Genomic DNA, 21,470 nt, shown 5'->3' with positions numbered 1-21,470 from the left:
GGAGCAGTGAGATCACTGGCGTTATAAATATCCCGGTGCCAGCGCCGAGATCCTCTCGGGTGGCCTCTCTCTCCCTCTCTCTCTCTCTCTCTCCCCCTCTCCCTCTCCCTTCCCCGAGGCTATGTCCACCCAGTGCGGCGAGGGAGGCAGCGCCAGAGGCACGCAGCCGCGCGGGGGCTACGGAGCCCGGAGCCAGCCTTGCAAGATGCACTTAGGACCCCCGCGGCCGGAAGAATGAGCCTGTCCTTGCTCTTCCTCATCTTCTGCAGCCACCTGATCCTCAGCGCTCGGGCTCACGGGGAGAAGCGTCTCACTCCCGAAGAGCAACCCGCGCCTCCTCGGAACCCCGGAGACTCCAGCGGCAGCCGGGGCAGAAGTGGCGCGACCTTTTCTTCGTCTTCTGCCTCCTCCCCAGTCGCAGCTTCTCCAGGCAGCCAAGGAAGCGGCTTGGAGCTCGGCAGTTTCCAGTGGAGCCCTTCGGGGCGCCGGACCGGCAGCCTGTACTGCAGAGTGGGCATCGGTTTCCATCTGCAGATCTACCCGGATGGCAAAGTCAATGGCTCCCACGAAGCCAGTGTGTTAAGTAAGTTCCTCACTCTCCCACAAAACCTGTTCTGGGAGGGACGGTCAGTGTTCCTTGGGGCCACGGGACACCTCTAGGAGCCCCAACACCTGGAACTCATCTGGTTCTGGAAATAGTCCAGTAGGGTTTCTGGGCGACGCATCTACTCCTTAAGAGCAGACGCACCCCTCTGTCTTGGGTAGCAGGCACGGCTAGCCCTAGGTGAGCTTACCATGGTGAGACAGGCAGCTCCTTTCTAGAATGCCCTGGCCGAAAAGACCACCATAGCTGAAGGAAAATAAAATAATGAAAGAAGTAACAATCTTTCTCCTGGTCGAGTTTCTTTCTACTTATGAACTAGAACTGTATTTTTCTTTAAGTGTCAAAGTATATCTCTAATTCCCTGTACAGAATTTACGTTAGTTTATGAAAAGAACAAATCTGTGGACTTCCACTCAAATAACCTATATATCCCATATTATGTTTTTATATTAATATGTGTATGTAACTTTGCATACATAGGCATCTTTCACACCGCTACATACATAGTTACATACATACATACATACAGTGCACACACTTATGTCTATGTAGAATGTATGTGTACATGCATATCGGGATAGCAAAGTTCTGCTTGCAGGAAAGCAACAGGATCTGGAAAACTGGGCAGACGGTATGATAACTAAGTGTAGTGCTGGGTTTAATAGCGTTTAGTGGGTTGAGACCCTGACAATGCCTTCGGTTTCCAGGGACAGAAGGAGCAAAGTTCTTAATTTTTTCAACAGAGGAGGTTGAAATAGTTGTAAATAACTTAAAAAATAACTTAAAAAATACAATTCAACTTGAAATTTCTCCGAGTCCTCTCTTTCTCCTTTCCTCTTTGCTTCTACCCCACCCGCGTTCCCTCCACTCCATCTGCCTTTCTGGACCATCACAGGAGCCATTGGCGCTCCCCTAGATTTCCTTCGACTGCTGAGGTTGGCGGTGGTTTGGAGCTGTGTGCACCGGACTGTAGTCTCTCCATAGTCTAGCGTCTAGCGGGGTGTTTTCTCACTAGGTTCAGGTCGCGTTTCCAGCAGGGCTCAGTCCTCCAGATAAAAGTCACAGCAGCGACCACTCAGACTCCCACGGAGAGCGGAAATGGGGCCAGGAGAAAGTGCTGTGCTGTCACCTGGCCCCTCTGATCTTCCCGGTGGCTCTCAGGTACACCTCACTAGATCAGTGTCCCCAGAAACTAGAACACGTCTGTTTACCCAGCTCCAAGAAACCACGGCTTTATTTGTTGGGCTGACAGTCGGCTGGGGCCTGTGGAGAGAGGGTTTGGAAATTCAAATACAGGTGGGATGGCTGGCCTTTTCAATGAGGTGGGGGGATCAGGCCTGAGATCCGGTGGCAATAGAGTCAGGACAGGTGCTGTTCCAAGCCTGCCGGCTGTGTGCTTTGTCTTTGGAGAGCACCCCTTCAGCCAACGAGATGCAGGTGGAGAGGCAGTACACAACAGAAAAGGATCTATCCTATCCTATTGAGTCTCGGGGCTTCCAGTATGTTCCACATCGGATCCCCCACTCTTCACGTTCGAAAGAACGTTGGCCTTTGTGTATGAAAAGAATAGTCTGCTCTGGTAAGGATGAGTTTTCTGATGCTCCAGGAAGATGTTACTTCTGTTTCAATATTTCTTCCTACTCTCCTCATTTTGCAGGATTCAGTTCTGCCCTGGGAGAGCCGTTAGTCTCTATCTCAGCCACCTTCATAGCTATTGTAGAAAAACATGCTCTAGTTTGTTGCTGTGGATGAGCGACAACTACACAAACCTTTGCTTGCTGAGGAGACCCCAGTAGCAGGAATGCAGCAGTAAGTTGGGATGCCCTGTGCCCTGAAAGTTCTGGAGGCAGAACAGTTCCTTCTTCATTACAAAGTCCCACTGAAGCCAGACTTAGTGCCTGTGCTATAGGCCCTGCTAGAAGGGGATTTACAGAAACATGAAGGAAAGCAAGGACAGACAAACAGACTTCATTTATCTAAAGAAGAAACTGGCCAGCTACCCGTTATTCCCAGGGGCTTATTTATTTTAAACTGGAAGGAAGGGTGGCCACAAACCAGCAGAGATGTATTGTAGGCAGGGACTAAAAAACTTTGTAAGTAGCTTTTTCCTAACTCCCAACCTTGAAAGTTTATACAACCATTTAGCCTTTAACTTGCATCTTGCAAAAGACTGGCATTCTTTCACCCACTCGCTCACTCATTCATTCATTCATTCATTCATTCATTCATTCATTCATTCATGTATCCAATGTAGGGCACCTGCCTGAGAATGCATGTTTTGGTTACTTCTCTGCTACATTTTCTTTTCCCTTCTGCATTTTCCCTGTTCCCCCCCCCCCACAGGATTTTCTCAAAGGAAAGCATAATTTAAATCTCACAGTCATAGCTCTTTTGATATTAGGAGTTACCAACACACCTCTATGAAATGATTTTATGTACAGTGGGAAAGGCATGGAATTTGGAAATTTAAAATGGCTCTCTACACTTAGGTAGTCACAGAAGAAAAGGCAGAATCTACTTGTAAATACATACCTTGGACTATATTCCTTGGACTATAAGTGGGTGGAAACATGTGTTTGTCTCTCACAAGAAAGGCCAAAAATACAGTGAAGAAACAACAACCCTCAGAATAAAGGTTTTTTTTTAAAATGAGATGCCACAATAATACTTTTTGTCAAATAAAATGTCAATTTTTACTTGATAATAAATATATTTGACAACCCTGAAGATTTGTTTAATTTGACTATCAAAATCATGCTCTAGCTACAAATACTAAAATATCCCTTTAGGTACTTGAATTAGTAAGGCCCTGGTTTGCCCCATCCAATAGTAGTGCCATGTTTTAAAGACACAATATGGCATCTGCCATCTTGCATACGAACCCTTATAGAAAGGAAATGCGGGAGAAAGACGAAGAATAGACAAGATGAGGGGACATGAGCTCTAACTTTGAAGAGAGATGAACAGCTGCTTTAACTTCAGTGCTCTCAAGTTTAGCTTCCATACAGCATTACCTTGACTTACGTTGGGCCACTGAAACTATGAAATTAGATAGTGAGCAGTTCAGAGGGAGACCCTTAGGTGATACCTATACAAAGCAACCACACAAATCACAAACATTTCATTCACATTTTCTCTAAGAGAGTCCTCGGTTTTACACTCTGTTTTGAAAATCTGATTTGACAATACATTTTGGTGTCATATACTCATCAGATATTTCCCCAGGCTGGATAAACCAGCATTTCCTGTGCAGAGAAATTCAAGGGGGGGGGGGGGAGAGGAATTCTGTTACTAATTTAATCAGCAAAGACTGTGCTAAATTGGATCATTCAAGACTAAGATTTGATAACTTGACAGAGTATATTTGTTGTCGAGGATGAGAGTAGAGAAGCTTCAGTGTCTTCATATTTTCCTTTGGGAACTTTTAAATGCTTTTATTGAGAGTTTTGAACGTGTGTTAATTATGTTGTTCTAGCATTCATTCTACTATTCTAGAACCACATGTCCCCCATAATCAATAGCACCTTCTGATATTAAGAGAGCTAAAGAAAAACAAGGAAGGAAGCTATGCATGTTTTCTCTTACTGAGGTAAACTTATTAATAAAGTGTAATCATCCTTTGAAATAGGTAGATTAAGGACCAACAGTAGAGACACCGGGAAGCTTTGTCTCCTTCAACCTTGATATCAAACTTGGCATTTTACTAAGAAAGCCTTCTTCCTTCCATCTCTGCCTCTCCTCTCTTCTCCTAACCATAAACATAGTGGGAAAGATGACACACTATCTTCAGTAACTGCATATGAATTAATTTATCCTGAGTTCTCTACACCCATCCCCAAACAGGAGAGAGACACAGTAAGTAGTAAGAGCAACTCAAAACACATGAACCTACAAGGAGGTTGTCCCCAACACACTGCAACAGCAAAGACAGTCACTGGCTGCTATGTGAGTCTACTTGGGGTGTCCCCAAGAGAGTAGCAGTCACTGACAGGTCTGTGAGATAGTTGCCTTCCAGCTTAAGGACACTGTCATCTACAGGGTGAACAAGAAACTTGCCTTAAGTTTATACTAAATTTTTTAAAAGTCAGCTTAGAGACATGTTTCTTGGGATGCATTAATTCATGATTTAATATACATGGTTTGCAGTATTTTCTAGAATTCTTTAATAAGTTACTGAGATCTGCGTTATAAAGTAGATAACATAGATAGCCTTTGCTCTTTTGGAGAGAGATATGGGAAGCCCATTGTGAGTCGTGCAATATTGTGCTGGTATTCTAGAAAACCAGACTGTGTGAAATAGATATTGATATTAGTTTAGAAATTATGATTTTAACAATGATTTTAATATCAGGTAAAATTACATTAAAGTTTAAAAGATTAATTACAAAGTGGATAATGTGAAAAACAATTTTATTTACATACATATACATATACACATGCACACATACACACATGCAAACAGATATACATGTTTATTAAGCTTCCAAAAATACTAAAAATTACATGGTCTTTTCATTATAGGGCAATATGTAATTTTTATAATAGAATTTATCATACAAACAATGCAACGTGTAATAAAATAACAGTTTTATAGGCACTATTTCATTATCTCTCCATATTTAAAATTAATTGTAATCAACACATATAGAATAAAATATGCAGCGTATTGAGATACAAGTTTAGTGGACCAAAAGGAGTTCTTAAATGAAGGTCAGAAAGCAGTCATTTAGTTAAACAGGACATATAATTTTTTTTTTGTAAACCTAGTAAATATTTATAAAACAATTTAATTTTAACACCTCAAAAGTTAGTCTAAAAATGTGAAAATTTCATTGATAATGCTGCATATTTTCACTAATATATGAGCAGTTTACATTAGTAAAGCGTAGTATATTCATAAGGAGAACCGAAATTCTTCAAGTTCATTGTCATGGCTTCCTAGTAATTAAGATACAGAATATACTGAGTTAAAAAACAAGCATCAGAAAAATGTTTCTTGGGATGCATAAGTATGTGAGTTAATGTGGCCTTGGCCATCTAGAACCACGTGTTCTAATCTAGAACCAAGCTCCAATCTAGAACCAAGTTCTAATCTAGAGCCACGGGGTCTAATCTAGAACCGTGAGATCTGATCTAGAACCACGAGTACCCTGAAGACGACCACGAAGAGCTCATTGTCCAACCCTATTGCCCTCCTGTGTCTGTCACTCCACAGAGAAAGAGCGCTCACAAGGACCTTTCTGTGCTTCTGATAACATATGGAGTGTTTAATGTTCATCCCCAATCAGATGAATATTTCAACTCTTTACTGATGCTTTCAATGTTATTCTTAAATTCTGGTTCAAATATGGCTTTTTGTCAGTTGTGCTAGTCATATTTTCATAATAATAATAATAATAATAATAATAATAATATACAACACCTCTACAATTTAGTTTCATAAAGTTAAATGACACGTGTGAAGTATATTTTAAATTTTAGGAAGTTAAATACACTATGTATGCATAGCTCTTATTCTCTGTATAAACTGATGTATGTCAATTTAGGAAGTGTTCTGTGTGCTTTGCCAGATTCTGGTAACATGATGATGCTTCTAAAGCCTTGGGTGTGTATCTTAATCGAACAATATTTATATTAGGTTCTACCTAACTTAAATTTTAGAAGTATTTGGAAAGAGATGGTATGCAGGGCACTAGTGTCTATTAGCACTCCTCTTACATGAACGTCATGCTAGGCGGCTTTTGTTTTATTTATTTATTTATTTATTTTTGCTTCTTCTAGTTCTGAAAAGACACAACACTACAGTGGTGCCTGCAGTTTTTTCTGAGACAGTTTTCTTATTCTTGGCCAAGACTGTTCAAAAACGACAGTAACAACATGGTTTCCCGGGTGTTCCCCTTTGTCTTCGAAATTTCTGAGTGTTTAAACAGAAGGGGGTGAGCGAGTGTGCAGTAATATCTGTGAGACCGACAGGTGCTCAGAGCGTGCTGTGCAGTTTAAGTCTTCAGTAAACCAGTTCCTATATTCACTCATCGTCCTGCAGGAGGGACTGCAGTTTCGAGGAAACGGGAGGAAAATGCTACCTCCTCAGAGTTCTCACTACACACCCTAATAGGGTACATACATGCTTGAAACAGTTGTGTCCGAGTGTTGAGCTCTGCTTTCTCCTCCTCACTGTTTTCTTTCCTTTTTCTTTTTTCCTCAGCTCTACGTTATATAATGAATTATATTACTGTATTTCAGCTTTAATGAAATATGCTGTTTATACATCTTAACAATATCAAACGTATAACTGATCAGAATATTGTCTTCACTCATGTTTATGTTTAGAGTCTTTTATGACTTCATTGTTAGAAAGGCAGGCTTTCTAGCTATGTGCAGAATACACAGTGAATCTTATTTAACATCCTCAATGAATTGCAGTGGACAGTATCTTGACTCAGCACACAAGGTACTTGAAAGGACGGTAGGAAAGGAAGGGACAGTGGCGTGCCACACAGACTGTGCGTTCCACAGTTGACATTATTCAAATCATTACATTTTTCTAGGAAATGACTCAAAGTGAAATACTTCTCAAAACGTAATTTATTAAACAATTCACACTAGTAATGTAATTTATATTTTCAGCACCTTAGGTGTAGCTTTTATGGTTTTACAAGGTTGTTTTATGTAAGAAATTATAATTTTCCAGGCTTTTGAATTTTTCATACTGGTGAAGTGGTAACAACTTGGAATATTTTAAAAAATATTTTAAAAGCCTCTTTCAATACCGTTAGGATTTGAAAAGAATCTATTGTCAAATTTACTAAAAGCAACCTGCTATTCGCAAATATAAAATTATTGAGGAAGCAAAATAAAGTTTCTGAGCCTTGGAGTAAGTCGTTCCAAGTGTACACTCAGTGCCAGCCGCTCCTTAGCATACCGAATCTCACCAAAGGTCATTCCGTGCTCTTCTATTTAATCTCAGCGGTAAAGACTGAGAACATGCAGCGTAGACATTGAATTCTTCACAGTTCTGTGTAGAAGAGTCTGTGTTTTATTTTGGGATTTTTTGTCATCCTAGGTATTTTGGAAATATTTGCTGTGTCTCAGGGGATTGTAGGAATACGAGGAGTTTTCAGCAACAAATTTTTAGCGATGTCAAAAAAAGGAAAACTCCATGCAAGTGTAAGTAGAAACCACTTTGTGTTTGTTAAAAAGTGTTCCATAGGTTTTACGTTTGTAACGAAGTGAAGCGATTGTTTTCACAGTGGACAGATAGACAATCTGCTTAAGGAACTTAATTTTTTTCTCTGGTAAAATTATATGTATGTATAACCAATTGTATATGCGTCTGTAAGTAATAATTGGAACATTTCACTGTCTTAAAAACACATAGAACCTTTGAGACTGTAAAGGGCAAATGTACTTGCAAATAGCCTTTGTACACGGATCACCACTGTTAGTTTTCTAGAGAGCCCTGGGTGAGACTTGGTCAGAGCTATGGGCATCTGTGGCATCACATACACCTTACATTTAGGAGGAATGTGTTGGATAGAGGAGTTCTTTTTTATTTACAGGTTATTCATGGTACCAAACTTGGGTCTAAGTAATATCGTATATTTCCATGTAGGAAATCAAAGTCAAAACAAAGGCTGTGAAGCCTCTCACCTTCCAGAAAGGAACAGCACTCCATGAAGCAGGGGGATTCCTGTCTTGTATTCTTGTCATTTCAACTATAACTACTCAATACTAATTACTAACCCTGCATTCAAAAGTTTTCTTCAGAGTACTTACACATTTCATAATCATTTAAAAATTATTTGTCTCTTAGCTTATACTACATCTAGATCCTGTTTATTTGTATGAGTGTATATATATATATCACACTTAAAATGATTTGGTATTTTTTTCTGTGATATGAGATTTTTTTTAACACTAAATAAATTTAAGAGGCAATTGTTGGTTACAGTTAGTTCTTTAATTAATAAGAAATGAATAGCTGAATATTTCTTTTGTCATTTTCAAAGTCCACAGAAAATCTAATGTAAGAATGAAATTAATTTACACTTGCTTCTTAGCCTTTTACTCTTTCAGTATCCAATAAGAATTCCACGCATTTCCATTTGGAAAACTTTACAATTTTCTTTCCTTTGCAACCGAAGGAATTAATAAGTTCTGAAGAATACTCTGGCTACTGTGGGAGATTTTGTGATTTTTGTGAGATGGTACACACAAAGTTCTTAGAGCAGCATTTGGAACTTTGTAAGTGTTCAGTAAACAGCGAGTATCATTAAATGCAATAAGCTAAATAAAATGTGAATGTAGCAACCCACTACAATCTAGGATTAATGAAACGCTGTTATTAGACTCTTTAGTCATTATTTTCAAGAACTATGAAAGCAATTAATTTCATTTCTGGCATGTATTACTCTAGCAAGGACTAACACAGTTTTGAAAAATGAAGGCTATGGCTGAACAACTAAAAGTAACATTTCATTTGTTTCTGTGGGGAAAACCAGATATCTCTCGACTCGTTAAGAATAATGTTTGATTGCTAAAAATTCGCATCCAGGTGGAAAATAATGACTTTTCAATGATCTGCTTTAAGGCTGAGAAATCTTCAAAACCTCAGTGGCATAAGATTCAAAAACAAGTATAGAGATCACCTCTTCTGGGTTTGTCTGAGGGATGGAAAACCGTAACACTGAAAATGTTCTCATCTGTGTACGAGTGTGTACAAAAATAGATGGAACTCGGCCATGGGGGAGGATAATTGCCACAGAAAGCAAAGTATTATAAATGGGTGCCAATTAGAAGGGTCACACCAAGAGGTTAGGATACATGATTCCTCTGTCAAATGCAAGGAACTAATTTCTAGAAATTTGACCCAAATGTCTGAGGATGGCTGGTGGAAATATTGCAGATAATGCAGAAACAGCATCTGTTATTCTTCCTCATCCTGACAGGCCAAAGTTATTTCATGGAATGATGACTTTCAAGCAGCACAAAGCAAGTCTTGCTCCTGTCACTCACTGGGGCTCTTAGATAGAAAAGTCATTCTGACGACTTTGAGCTGAACCGTAGATAAAAAATTAAGCCCCACGGTCGTGTCTAAAACTTCATTCTCTTATCCGAGCTTTTATTACGCCTTTTTCTCTAGATGGAAACCTAATTAAATTATGAAGTGATTTATTTTTTAAAGAAGTCGAGTTTAGAAACAGCATTAATCATAGCAATTATCGGCTTTGTGCCCAGCTGCTTTGTTTCCTGTTTTCGCCGCAGCGTAACACATTAAAGAAACGATCTTCTAACGTTCGGTGTGTTTACCAGACTTGGCTTTGATATTTACAGAATTATATTATCATCCAAACCACAAACCCACACTTAGTAACTCGTAGTTCGTGAGATGCTCTGTATTAATAACCTTGCAGTGGCCTTAGAGAGCACCTTTCAGCTTCTTCATCCGAACTGAAAGTGAGTCAGAAGGGTAAAGGAGCCAGGTAACTCGGGCAAAAACAATCCCCCTGGAGTGGACTGTCCATTTTAACTCAGTTCTGACGAGAGCTTTAAGCTGGACATCAGGCTGCTGTGGTGATTCACAGCTCTGCAGAGGACCTTTCACTCACACGACCTCCTAAGAGTGAAGCAAGGAACGAGGCTTGAGAAGGGTAGTCATTTTCCTCAGGTTACAGAGTTGTTAGATCTCAGGAAAAACTGGGTCCTCTTCAAATTCCCTCTTTAGATATGCGAATGGTTTGCAGGCATAAGTTAGTTTAACACATAGCTTTGTGTTTGGGAGGGAATTACATTGTTTTCATGTACTTATGAGAATTATTGGGTGCCTGATTAAGACAGATTCTTACACCACTTATAAAAATGATGACTTTGGCAGATCATTGAAATTCATAGCATTCTCTTTACTAGCAAAGAAGAAGGGAATCCTAGACTAGATGTGTAAAGTTGTAAATTATTTTCCACCTTCTCACCTTCCCTTGGATTCAAAACATTTATTTTGGCCCTAGCCTTCCCCTCGAACCCTCCAGTGCTTGATTTCAGTCTACAGAGGAGGAGAAGTCTCTGCCATGGATCTTTACACACACATATCTGGGGTGACCTTGTGCTGCTCAGGGAACCACTCTCTCGGCTAACTCTCAAACAGAAAAGAGCATCTCGGTTCCTAAAAATATTCATCAGCTGAATGCTACTTTCTTGTGGGTGTGCTCAAAGATGGCGCACTGCGGCGGCCAGCCCTGAGCAGCATGGGCGAGGTGGACTGGCGCTGACAGAATCATCCTGTTTGTCCATTTCACAATAGAGATGTTATTTGAATCTCAAGTGGACAGGTGGTGTTGCAAGCTCCCACCCCATCCCCCCACCCGTGTGCACCTCTCCCCAAAACCAGTCACAGAATCCAAACGTGCAAGGCTGCCCCGCTGTTTGAAATTCTCAACATATGAAATCCCCCAGCATGCTTTAAAAGAATTTAATTGAAAATATTTTTTTTCATACAATATATTCTGATGTTGGTTTTCCCTCCTGCAACTCCTCACAAGACCATCTCCCACTTCCCACTCACTCACCCAAATCCACACTCTTTCTCTGGGGCAAGAGAGCGAGAAAGGATGCTATGGGCTGAAAGTGTCTGGGTCTTTTGTTAAAAATGTATGAGGCCTTCTGGAAAGCAGGCAAGATTAATTGCTTCTTAGAGAGTCAGGCATCGCTGAGGCTCCCACTCATGTCTTAACCTGCTCTGGATGGAGGCTATGTGTCTTCTGGAGGCTTCCTGCTCTTCATCCTCATGTTCAGGGTCTTAACGAAAGCCTGCCAGAGGACCTCGCTGGCTTTTCCCACACGGTTGAGTGTGAAGCGTGAAGCCCTCTGGGTGTGCAGTTAAGCACGCAGACCACTGGTAGCCTAATACCACTCCACACTCATGCCGCGTTATCAAATATTCTGTGTATTGCTTTTCTAGTTGAAACAAACAGGGAAGTGATAGCTGCTGCCTACAGTGGTGTCTGTGGTGTTTTGCTGAGATATTATGTACCGGGTTCTTGCTGTAGCGCCTAGAAACTATGATCACTCGATACTTAAACAAATCTTCCAGAATGTGCTCTCTGGGAGCTGGTAGATGATCTCCAATGTCTCTTTCTGATTTCAAGGTCAAGTAGCTGTGGTTCTTCAGTTATTTAGATTAGCCCAAATCCTACTTGCCATTAGTCCTTGGGACACCACTGTTTGCACACACGGACATCCAGGTTTTCTGTTTGCCAAGGAGTCAAATTTGAAGGTGAGGTTCCCAAGCTCATACTGGACAGAGTGGGGGGTTTCTGTTCTCATAGTCTTCTAGTCCTTTCAGAGTCCTACAGTTCGTTTTAGAATCTTAGACCCCAAGGAGAAAATTATAAATCTTGGGAAAGTTGGATAACACACGTTTCAGTGTTTCCATGAAGTACAAATGGTAGCTTGCTGTATGTTGGGCAAAAGTGTGTTGGCTTAGCTATCCAGAGAAAGGCGTGTGGTCAAATGGTTATTTTCTTATGTCTCTGGGTTTTAGGGGATCATGTTTGGAAGGAAGGCTAATTGCAGAGTTTACGAAACAGGCTTGGAATGTGTGCTGATCAGCCCCAAGTGAGGGCTGGACCATTCTCCTTTCCTGGGTTCAGAGGGTGCCAGCTGGCTAGCCTAGGAGGGTAGTCTGGACTGGACATCCAGCGCTGAAGGCAGGGAATGAGGAAACAGCCCCCAAGCTTAGCATGTTTACTGAAAAGACAAAGACTCAAGCAACGTGTACAATTATCACTTAGAAAAATAACCTATCACAAGCCCCTCTTCTTGTCACAACCACGGGGTCTAGGTATAGAAGTGACATCAGCACTGGTATGAAAACAGGAAAGGGCCAGTGATTTGTCATCCAGAATGGGTTTGCAATTGGTTCCTGTATCAGACTTTGATTTTTGCCTTCGGTCAGGTTGGTGAGAAGGACTTTGTTGAAGACCTGTGAGTAAAATGAATGGACTTGCTGATTCAAAATCCAAGTTACTTAAAGCAAATAATTGTTTGCCATTTCTCTGATTTTTTTTTTTTGAGGGAGGGTACTTAGCATTTATCAGTCTTTAAAATGAGAGAAGTTCAGAGGAAGTGAGCTACCCAAATGTGAGGAGACAAGTCTAGATTTTCAGAGCTTTGGAAGGAACTGTAGTCTCAGTCAAGAGATGAGAGCTATGCGCCCAACCTGCTATTTGCAAAAGGTGGTCCATACCTTTACTCTTCCAACTTAAGGCCAGATAATAGTATCTTGATGATTGCAGGAGGTAAATAAAGCAGGCTAATCACAGATTGTGGAGTACTGCCATTTTACAGGGCTATTAAAGGCACCAGAAATCAAGCCTCTGTTTTCTACTCCATATACAATCCTTACCTCGCCTCCACCACTGCTATCTATCTGCTGGTGATTCAAATCCAAACTCCCAACCCACACTTACTAAAATAGAATCTCTAGAGATACCGAGATACCGCCAGGGGAACATGCATCTTAAATCTGCTCTATGATTAGGTTTTTTTTTTTCTTTTTTAAGTTGTGCTGATGTCCTTTAAGTTGTTTATTTTAAAGCCATTTTAATATCTGTATAACAGTTTTAGGCCTTCTGAGGTTATGTGGAACAAAAATATAAATCTGCTCTCTGATTGATTGTTAAGACAATTCCTGGTTGGCATTTGCCACTGTATTACTGGAATGGTTATTTATTATACCCAACAATCCCTTGGTTGCTCAGTAGGAATGATAAAATATAGAATGGTAAGATGTTCAGTGTTAAGGAGCTATGGCCCTGCTGGGCTGGCATTTCAGGGCCACCAAGGACCTCCATAGGACTTACATGGGAAAGGGTAAAGGGCGGTTCCTTTAGGCTCACATTGCCCTATATCAGGATGCAGTGATACACAGCAACACTGGTAAAAGAAAAGGAGGAAGCCCAGCATTACAGAACATGGGTAGAGGAACCAGTTAGGAAACTGCTTAAAGCACACTTTGGCTGACACTTGCTTTTATTGCAGTATATAGTAACATCTTAATTATTTGGATTAAGTTAATTCTTGGATTTATAATTTTTTAGGAGAAAGAAGGCAACCAGTGAAAACATGGTAAAATAGATAAATAGACAAAATGCCTTACAAACATGCGTTAGGCGCCGTCTATCCAAATTCATTCCCGTTGACACCTCTGTCGCGCACTGCATCTTCATCTGTGACTGTGCGTTTTGAGCACTGGTATTTTCTTGGCCTTGACCTGGTGCTAGAAGTCTGTGGATTCAGGTTTCCCAATGCAGAGATTAGAGGTGTGCAGCAAGAGTCTTTACAACGCATCCGTAGTTTAGAATGGACTTCACACTGTAAGAACGGGCAGTAGAATCAAGCACTACTAGCTTATTTCCGTATTCACTTCATTGTTTGTGTATAGATTAGCCCCCAAAGGGTTAGATTTCACTGTTTTCAAAAACAACTTGTAATTATGCATTTCCTGTTTCCTTTCCCTCAATCCATACCCCTTCCTTGTAATCATGTGCTTAACCCTCATAGCCACTTGATGTCTCAAGTTTGTTTGTTACCATGCTGACCTTCTTTAACTCCCTCTTCCCTCTTCTGGCCTCCTTCAAAATTTCACAGCCTCTACCCGCTCTTCCCTCTTCCCTTCTCACTTGCATTAATAAAAACACTGGAAGGCTCGAGAGAACACATGGCTTGTCTTTCTGTGTATCACTTACCTAGCTTGATGTAATACTCACCACCGGATGTTTGAAACGCTCACGAGTTCACTGTTCTTTACAGCAGAATAAAAGTCTAGTGTCTATAAGTGCCACATTTTCTTTCCCTAGTCATGCTTCTCTGGGTCATCATCTGGGATGGTTGCATGTTCTTTTTTGTGTGAATAATGCATCAACAAACATGGATGTGTATGTATCTCTACAGTGGAATACAGACTGGTGTCCGAAGATGCCCAGAGTGAAATAGCTGAGTCCTATAGGAGGACCATATAGATTTCCTTGGTGTCCACCCTGGTTTACAGTCTCATCAGTAGTGTAAAAATACTCTTCCTTCCTTCATCCCCACCAACATCTGCTGACATTTGATTTTTCCATCTTGCCATTTTGACCGGGATGAGATGAAAGTAGTTTTAATTCTCAGTTTTCTGATGTGCAGTTCCACAATGGCTAAGTGATGTTGAATGCCTAAAAACAAAACAAACAAACAGAAAACAAGCAAAAACAAAAACACCCAAAACATATTGATCACTTGCAGTTTCTTTTTGGAGAATTGCCTGCCCATGCCCACTCATCAACTGGCAGTTTGATTTCCTTGGTGTTTAAGTTTTACAGTTCTTAGTGTTTTCTAGATGCTACATCTCTGCAGCCTTCCACAGGCTTCCGATAGCTTTCTCAGTGCATAGAAACGCTCCAATTGCAAACGATTCCATCCACTGATTCTTGGAACATTGCTTGTGCTACTGGAGTACTGTTCAGGAAGCACTTGCCAGGAGCTAAAACTTGAAAGACATTCACTATTGCTTTCCTCTGGTAGCTTCAGCGCTTTGGGTGTTCGGTTGAAGTCTTTGAGCCACCTCACGGTATCTGTGCAGCTTGAGAGATGTGCTTCTAAATTAATCCTGTTTCAGGCAGAGGTCAGTTTTGCCAGCATTTTTTGTTGATCCCTTTGTCAAAAATTAGGAAGCCATAGCTGACAGTACAGCATTCAGAAAGAAGAGGTTCTTGCTTTCATTAGCAGCGTATGTGTCCCCTCTGTGAAATGATTGGTTGTTTAAGCAAGCATAATTTAGTTGTGTAAGTTTTACTTGTTTTGACAGAAATAGTAAAGTACAATATATTAGTTTATTTAAATATTTCACCTTAATGTTCATCCCAAGGCCTCTTAACTGTAATTTGGTGTCAAATCAATTAGAACATATCTGGAACAAAGATGGAGGAAATTCTGTATTTTTACTTATCTTACAAAGTTTCACTGAACTCTTGGTCATTCTCTTCTTTTACCCTCCTGAGTACTAAGATTACAAGTGTGTGTCATCTTGTCCAGCAAAGACAGAGATCTGAGGCTTCGCTGCCTTAGTGACAGACAGTGGCTGAATGCCAAAGTTATGGCTGATTTTAGTGGCTCATTTAGCATTTGATATGCCTGTGTATATAATATCTTTAATAAATGACAACACTTATCATATTATTTTCCTAGGGAAATAATGCAAGTCTATCATTTAAAAACCATAAACTTTATTAGAAAATGTCCTATAATTTGAAGGAGAATGTAGCATGAAATCCTCATAGAAACACTAAGTCCTAGATAATTTGTCATCTTCAAAACGGTCCCCCTCAGGACACAGGGAAAGAGGAGGCAGAAAGCATGTAAGAGTTGGAAGGATTGGAGGACATCAAGGAAACAGTGTTTCCCAGATACAACAGGACAGATGTGCACGTGAACTCACAGAGATTGTGGTAGCATGCACTGGACCTGCACAGGCTAAAGCCAGATGGGATCCCAGAAGCGAGAGAATTGGACACAACCTCTCATTACTAACCAAGAAACTATCTCCAAATGATAGCTTGCTTGCCAAGAAGAGTCAGTTTTCTCCAGTGGAGTCTCGCTGGTGTAGAAATCACACTTAAGGGCAGGCCAGAGTGCCCCATAGTAGACGCCAACACAGAATGAATGCAGGGGTACTTTGGTAGTGTTTGTTTGTTTGTTTGTTTAGCTTTTATTTGTTTTTTTATGTAATTTTTTCTCATATTTGTTTGGGCACTTAAAAACTGCTTTTTTTTGCTTGTGTTTTATGGTTTTTGATTTTGTATTTTTTTTTAATAAAAGACAACATTTAATTGAGGCTGGCTTACAGGTTCAGAGGTTTAGTCCATCATCATCTAGGCAGAAGTATGGCAGCATCCAGGCAGGCAGGGTGCAGGCAGAGCTGAGAGTTCTACATCTTTATCCTAAAGAGCCAGGAACACATTGGGCATCCTCAGGCAGCTAGGAAGGTCTCCAAGCCCACCCCCAGAGTAACACACTTCCTCCAACAAGGCCATGCCTTCTAATAGTGCCACTCCCTGGGCCAAGCATATGCAAACCATCACACTCCACTCCCTGGTTCCCATAGGCTTGTTCAAACAAAAGAGTCTGTGGGGGCCATACCTAAACATAGCATAATAAAAAAAATACATTTAGTCCAACTTCCAAAGTCCTCATAGTCTATAGCAATATCAACAATGTTAGAAGTCTAAAGTTCAAAGTTTCTTCTGAGATCCATCCAATCACTTAACTGTAATTCTAAATTAAGACAGGCAACCAGCAGGGCAGACTCTAAACTCTGCCATCTCCCTGTCAGATATCAAAGTGGTCTTCAGATCTTCAACTCCCTTTTTATCTTTGTTGACTGCAACAAACTTTTTTTCTCTGGAGATGGTTCCATTCTCTGTTAGCAGCTTTCCTTGGCAGGTATCCCATGGCTCTGGCATCTTTAACATCTTTGGGTCTCCAAGGCAGCTTCAATGTTACAGCCTCTTGTTTCAGTGTCTGGGATACACACATAATCTTCTGGGCTCCTCCAAAGGGCTGGTTACATTTCTCTAGCTCTGCTCTCTGTTGCACTCTAAGCTCAGGTTGATCCACTACACTGTTGCTGCTATTCTTGGTGATCATCTCATGGTACTTGCATCTCCAGTACACTGGGGTCTTCTATTACAACTAGGCTTCACCAATAGCCTCTCATAGGCTCCCTTCATGGAGTCAAGCCCCAAGTCCTGGATTGTTAACTACAACTGAGGTTATACTTTCACCAATGGCCTTCCATTGCCTCTCACAGTCCCAAACCTCAGCTGTTCTTCATGACACCTTCATGCTTTCAAAATCAGTACCACCTGGGTGACTCTTACACATTACCAAGTACAGCTGCAGCATGAGGTACAACCTTGGCTATCTCTGGAACACAGCTTTTTTGTGCACTTAGAAAACACTTCCCAGAAGATTTCACCTCAGTGGTGCTGATTTTTTCTTAATCACCACTCATTTCTTAGCTCCAGCTGACCAGCATCCTCTGTCCTAGTAGTCTCCTTCTCCTCTTGAATAAAAAGCCAGAGACACATGGCCAAAGCCTCTTAGTTCTGCTGCTTGATTTTGTATTTTTTTATGGGTTTTGTTTGTATGTGTTCCTTGTGCTTTTTCTTTTTTAAAATCCCACTCTCTTTTATTTGCCTGTTTGTTTTCAAAATGAGAGAGAGAGACAGAGAGAAAGTCAGAGAGACAAACAGAGAGAGAGAGAGAGAGAGAGAGAGAGAGAGAGAGAGAGAGAGAGAGAGAGAGAGAGAGAGAGAGAGAAGGCACAAAGTTGGATGAGTGAGAGATGGGGGTTATGGAAGAAAATGAGGAAGGACAAAATAATCAAAATATATTGTTTGTGAATTTTACTTTCAATAAAAAGGTAAAAATAAATCACTCTAGAACATCATTCTCCAACATTTTAAGAGAAGTATTTTATTCACTTTGGTAATGTACATATATCATGCTAGGACCTAGTTTCCTGGTCACTCAGCTCTTGAGATGCTCCATGCTGACCATTGCATTAGAGAGAGTCCTCTTTTGCGAAGGGGAGGTCATTGATGGTGGAGGGGTGGCAACTTTAATCCCAGGACTCTAGAGGCAGAAGCACAGGTAGATCTCTCTGAGTTTAAGGCTCTGGTCTACAGATCAAGTTCCAGGAGAGCCAGGGGCTTCACAAAGAAACTTGTCTGGAATCCTCCATCCCCTTCCCCTCAAAACAAACTTGGGGCATCTGTTACACTTAGGTAAATATGTTAAAAACACTCTAAAGTTAGTTGTGTCCTTGGATTGCAGAGGTAAACTTTGTTTATGGGAGTTACTAATGCATTCGTGTGGTTTTCCTTGAGGGTCCAGACATTCAGATTTCAGTGTGTAATTTTCATTGCAGAGAAAAGTTTGATATTATTAGAAAAAGCAAGGAACAGAACATTTTCTACACAGATGCATGCCACAGAGGGAAAAGCCACAGTTGTTCTCAAACTCAGGAACTCTGCAAATGGGACTCTCTGAAATTGTGAGTCTTGTTAGTCTGGACTAGTACAGGAACTCTCAAGCCATTCAAGGTGTTGGGGATCTTTTATGTTTGATGGGAAGTATAGATCCTTATCGTGGGAAAATGTGTTGGTTCACACAGTAGCCATGTAGGCAGGGCTTCTGCATAGGAGCTGAAGGAGACAAGCTTAGACGTCGGTTCCAGGGCATGGTAGGAAAACCGAGGTTCACCTGCACTGGTCCTCTGTCATGTACCTCCAGACTGCTAATCCTGGTAGACAAGCTCTTTTGGGGTGCACTGGCTTGCTTTGGGGCCCCAAGCCTTGTCCTCTCTACCCTACATCACAAGTGAAAATCACATTTCGGCATTTTTAAGTGCTCGCAGTGTGTGCATACCCACTGAATTCTCACTCATACCTTCTTGCTATCTCACACCCTGTGACACAGGCACACTGGCTGTCAGAGGGCTCCTCTGAGCTCCTGCCTACCACCCCTACTGCTGCCTTCATTGTACTCCCAGCACATTGGGGTCATCCGACCTCTTATCATATGTTGTACCTTGAGGGACTCTTCCCGTCTACCTTTCTGTGCGCCCGGCTTGACTGTGTGGGTGTAGATGGGACACAGGTGACTGATGACTTTTCCTTCCTGCGATTAGCTGTACTCTCTTGAGCCACACATGTGAAGATATATTTTTTTTCTAAAGAACTTTAACACATGCAATATTAATAGAGCCATATGCCACCCCTTTCTCGGCATCAAGAATCACACTGATAACACTGAAAATGTACGCCTGTTTGAAAAGAATTGCTACGACTCTGTTAACTACCTCCCTGGTAGGGGGGCTTGGCCCTCTGCAAACACAAATGCATGTTTGATTGGGCAATCACTTCTTAGAAATATAGTTCTATATTTTTTTATGACTTAGAGGAAAAAATATTAAATTAAATTTTAGGTACAATTTTCAAAGTATTTTAAATAAAGTAACAATATTTATGCATAATAATATGAGTGAGAGTCCATAATGCTTAAATTCAATAGTTTCAAGTATTTATGTTAACAATGATATTACCTAAACATAATGAATAAAAGTTGTGTTGTAGAGGTAACTTAGGAATATAGAACCCACCCCCCCCAATACACACACACACACACACACACACACACACACCACTTTAACTTTAAAAGAAACATATCTTTGTAAAAGAGAAGAGGATCCAGATTCATACAATTATTGGATATTTGAAGACTTTATGTTTATTGTTTGCCAAAATATTGTCACAACTTAAATTTCCTCTTTCCTCTCACCTCTAGACCAAATTTACAGATGACTGCAAGTTCAGGGAGAGATTCCAAGAAAACAGCTATAACACCTACGCATCAGCCATCCACAGAACTGAAAAGACAGGCCGGGAGTGGTACGTGGCCCTGAACAAGAGAGGGAAAGCCAAGAGAGGTTGCAGCCCACGGGTCAAACCCCAACATGTCTCAACCCACTTCCTACCCAGGTTCAAGCAGTCTGAGCAACCTGAACTTTCCTTCACGGTCACTGTTCCAGAAAAGAAAAAGCCACCCAGCCCTGTGAAACCAAAGGTTCCCCTGTCGCCACCTCGCAGAAGTCCCAGTCCAGTGAAATACAGATTGAAGTTCCGCTTCGGATGATGCTCACCCCGGCCATGTGGGAAACCACTCTTTTGCCTCAGGACCTTCTACGGGCGTCATCGGAGCCCTGAAGGAAACTTTGGGACACGGTGTTCATCCGCTGTGCACGAGTGGAAGTCAGCTCATTTGTTAAGTTTTAACTGGAACTAAACTGCTTTCTAACTTTTAAATAGAAACAGAAGAGGGATTCTCTGTAGTGATCCAGGGAGCACATATCTTCGGATCATTAAGGTTATAAAGGCTTCATGATTAGAGGATGTTAAGCATTCTGAATTTTCAGACCCTTCAATAGCCTGGACTATGTATTTTTTTCTGACTTTTACAGATCAACGGGAAAGAACGTACATGATACATTTTTATTTTTGTTTTCCAAAGAATATTTTGACGCAGATAAAGTATTTTATAAACTTTTGTTTTTTTTTAAAGGTACCTCAACAGTGAGCATATTTTCTTACTTTTATTATTTTAATTAACATGACACGGAAGTCGGTTTATCCCTGTTCATGGATTATGAACATTTTGGTAGCTTGTGTGGTAGGGTCTGGATTTCCTTTGTATTCCTCTCTTTATAACATCGTTTACTTTAGCCATACCTCAAGTCATATATGTTTGGTTCTACATTTAAAAACTTTAAAAAATGTGCTTTCAAAGCCCCAGAAGCTCAGCTTGGAGATGTGTATTTGTGTATAAAGTCATGGCATTGTGTAGAATTCAGCCACATTATCGTCTGGGCTCCCAATCAGAAGGAAAATTTGAGGATGGTTTGATGGGTTTAAAGGTTGGGTGTACAGAAAAGGGTAGAGACAAACCCACGCTAGGTGTGCAGTGTCCACGGATTTAACTCTGTCTTTTGTTTCTTCTTCTTTTGTCTGCCCCTGGCCCTCACTCAAGAACAGCTGAAGGAATATATTTTATTCTGCATACACTATGAAACTGAAGTGCTTAAAAATGCTTCTGTGACTCCCTGTTAGACTGACTGTATGGACCCACAGGGAACAACTAATCAGGGTGTGTGTGTCTGTATGTGTGTGTGTCTGTCTGTCTGTGTGTGTCTGTGTGTGTCTGTGTGTAACTGAAGGAGATGAGTCACTAACCAGGTTTTCATGTCAAATCTCATGGTCAAGCATACTTCGGTTAT

At 40.9% G+C, this 21,470-nt stretch overlaps 1 protein-coding gene across 1 annotated transcript; it reads left to right on the top strand.

The window, feature by feature from the left end:
- Positions 1 to 234: 234 nt before the first annotated feature.
- On the top strand, positions 235 to 20,332 carry FGF5 (fibroblast growth factor 5; the record flags this gene model as incomplete). The annotated part of the gene is made up of 3 exons (XM_080924698.1): positions 235 to 583; positions 7,668 to 7,771; positions 19,985 to 20,332. The coding sequence occupies 3 exons, from the start codon at positions 235 to 237 to the stop codon at positions 20,330 to 20,332; spliced, it is 801 nt and encodes a 266-aa protein (XP_080780824.1).
- Positions 20,333 to 21,470: the final 1,138 nt, after the last annotated feature.

This window comes from Micromys minutus (genome assembly GCF_963924665.1).
Source record: "Micromys minutus genome assembly, chromosome: 11".
Classification (NCBI taxonomy): Eukaryota; Metazoa; Chordata; class Mammalia; order Rodentia; family Muridae; genus Micromys; species Micromys minutus.
Note: the sequence above shows the minus strand (reverse complement) of the source record. Positions and strands in the feature narration are given on the sequence as shown.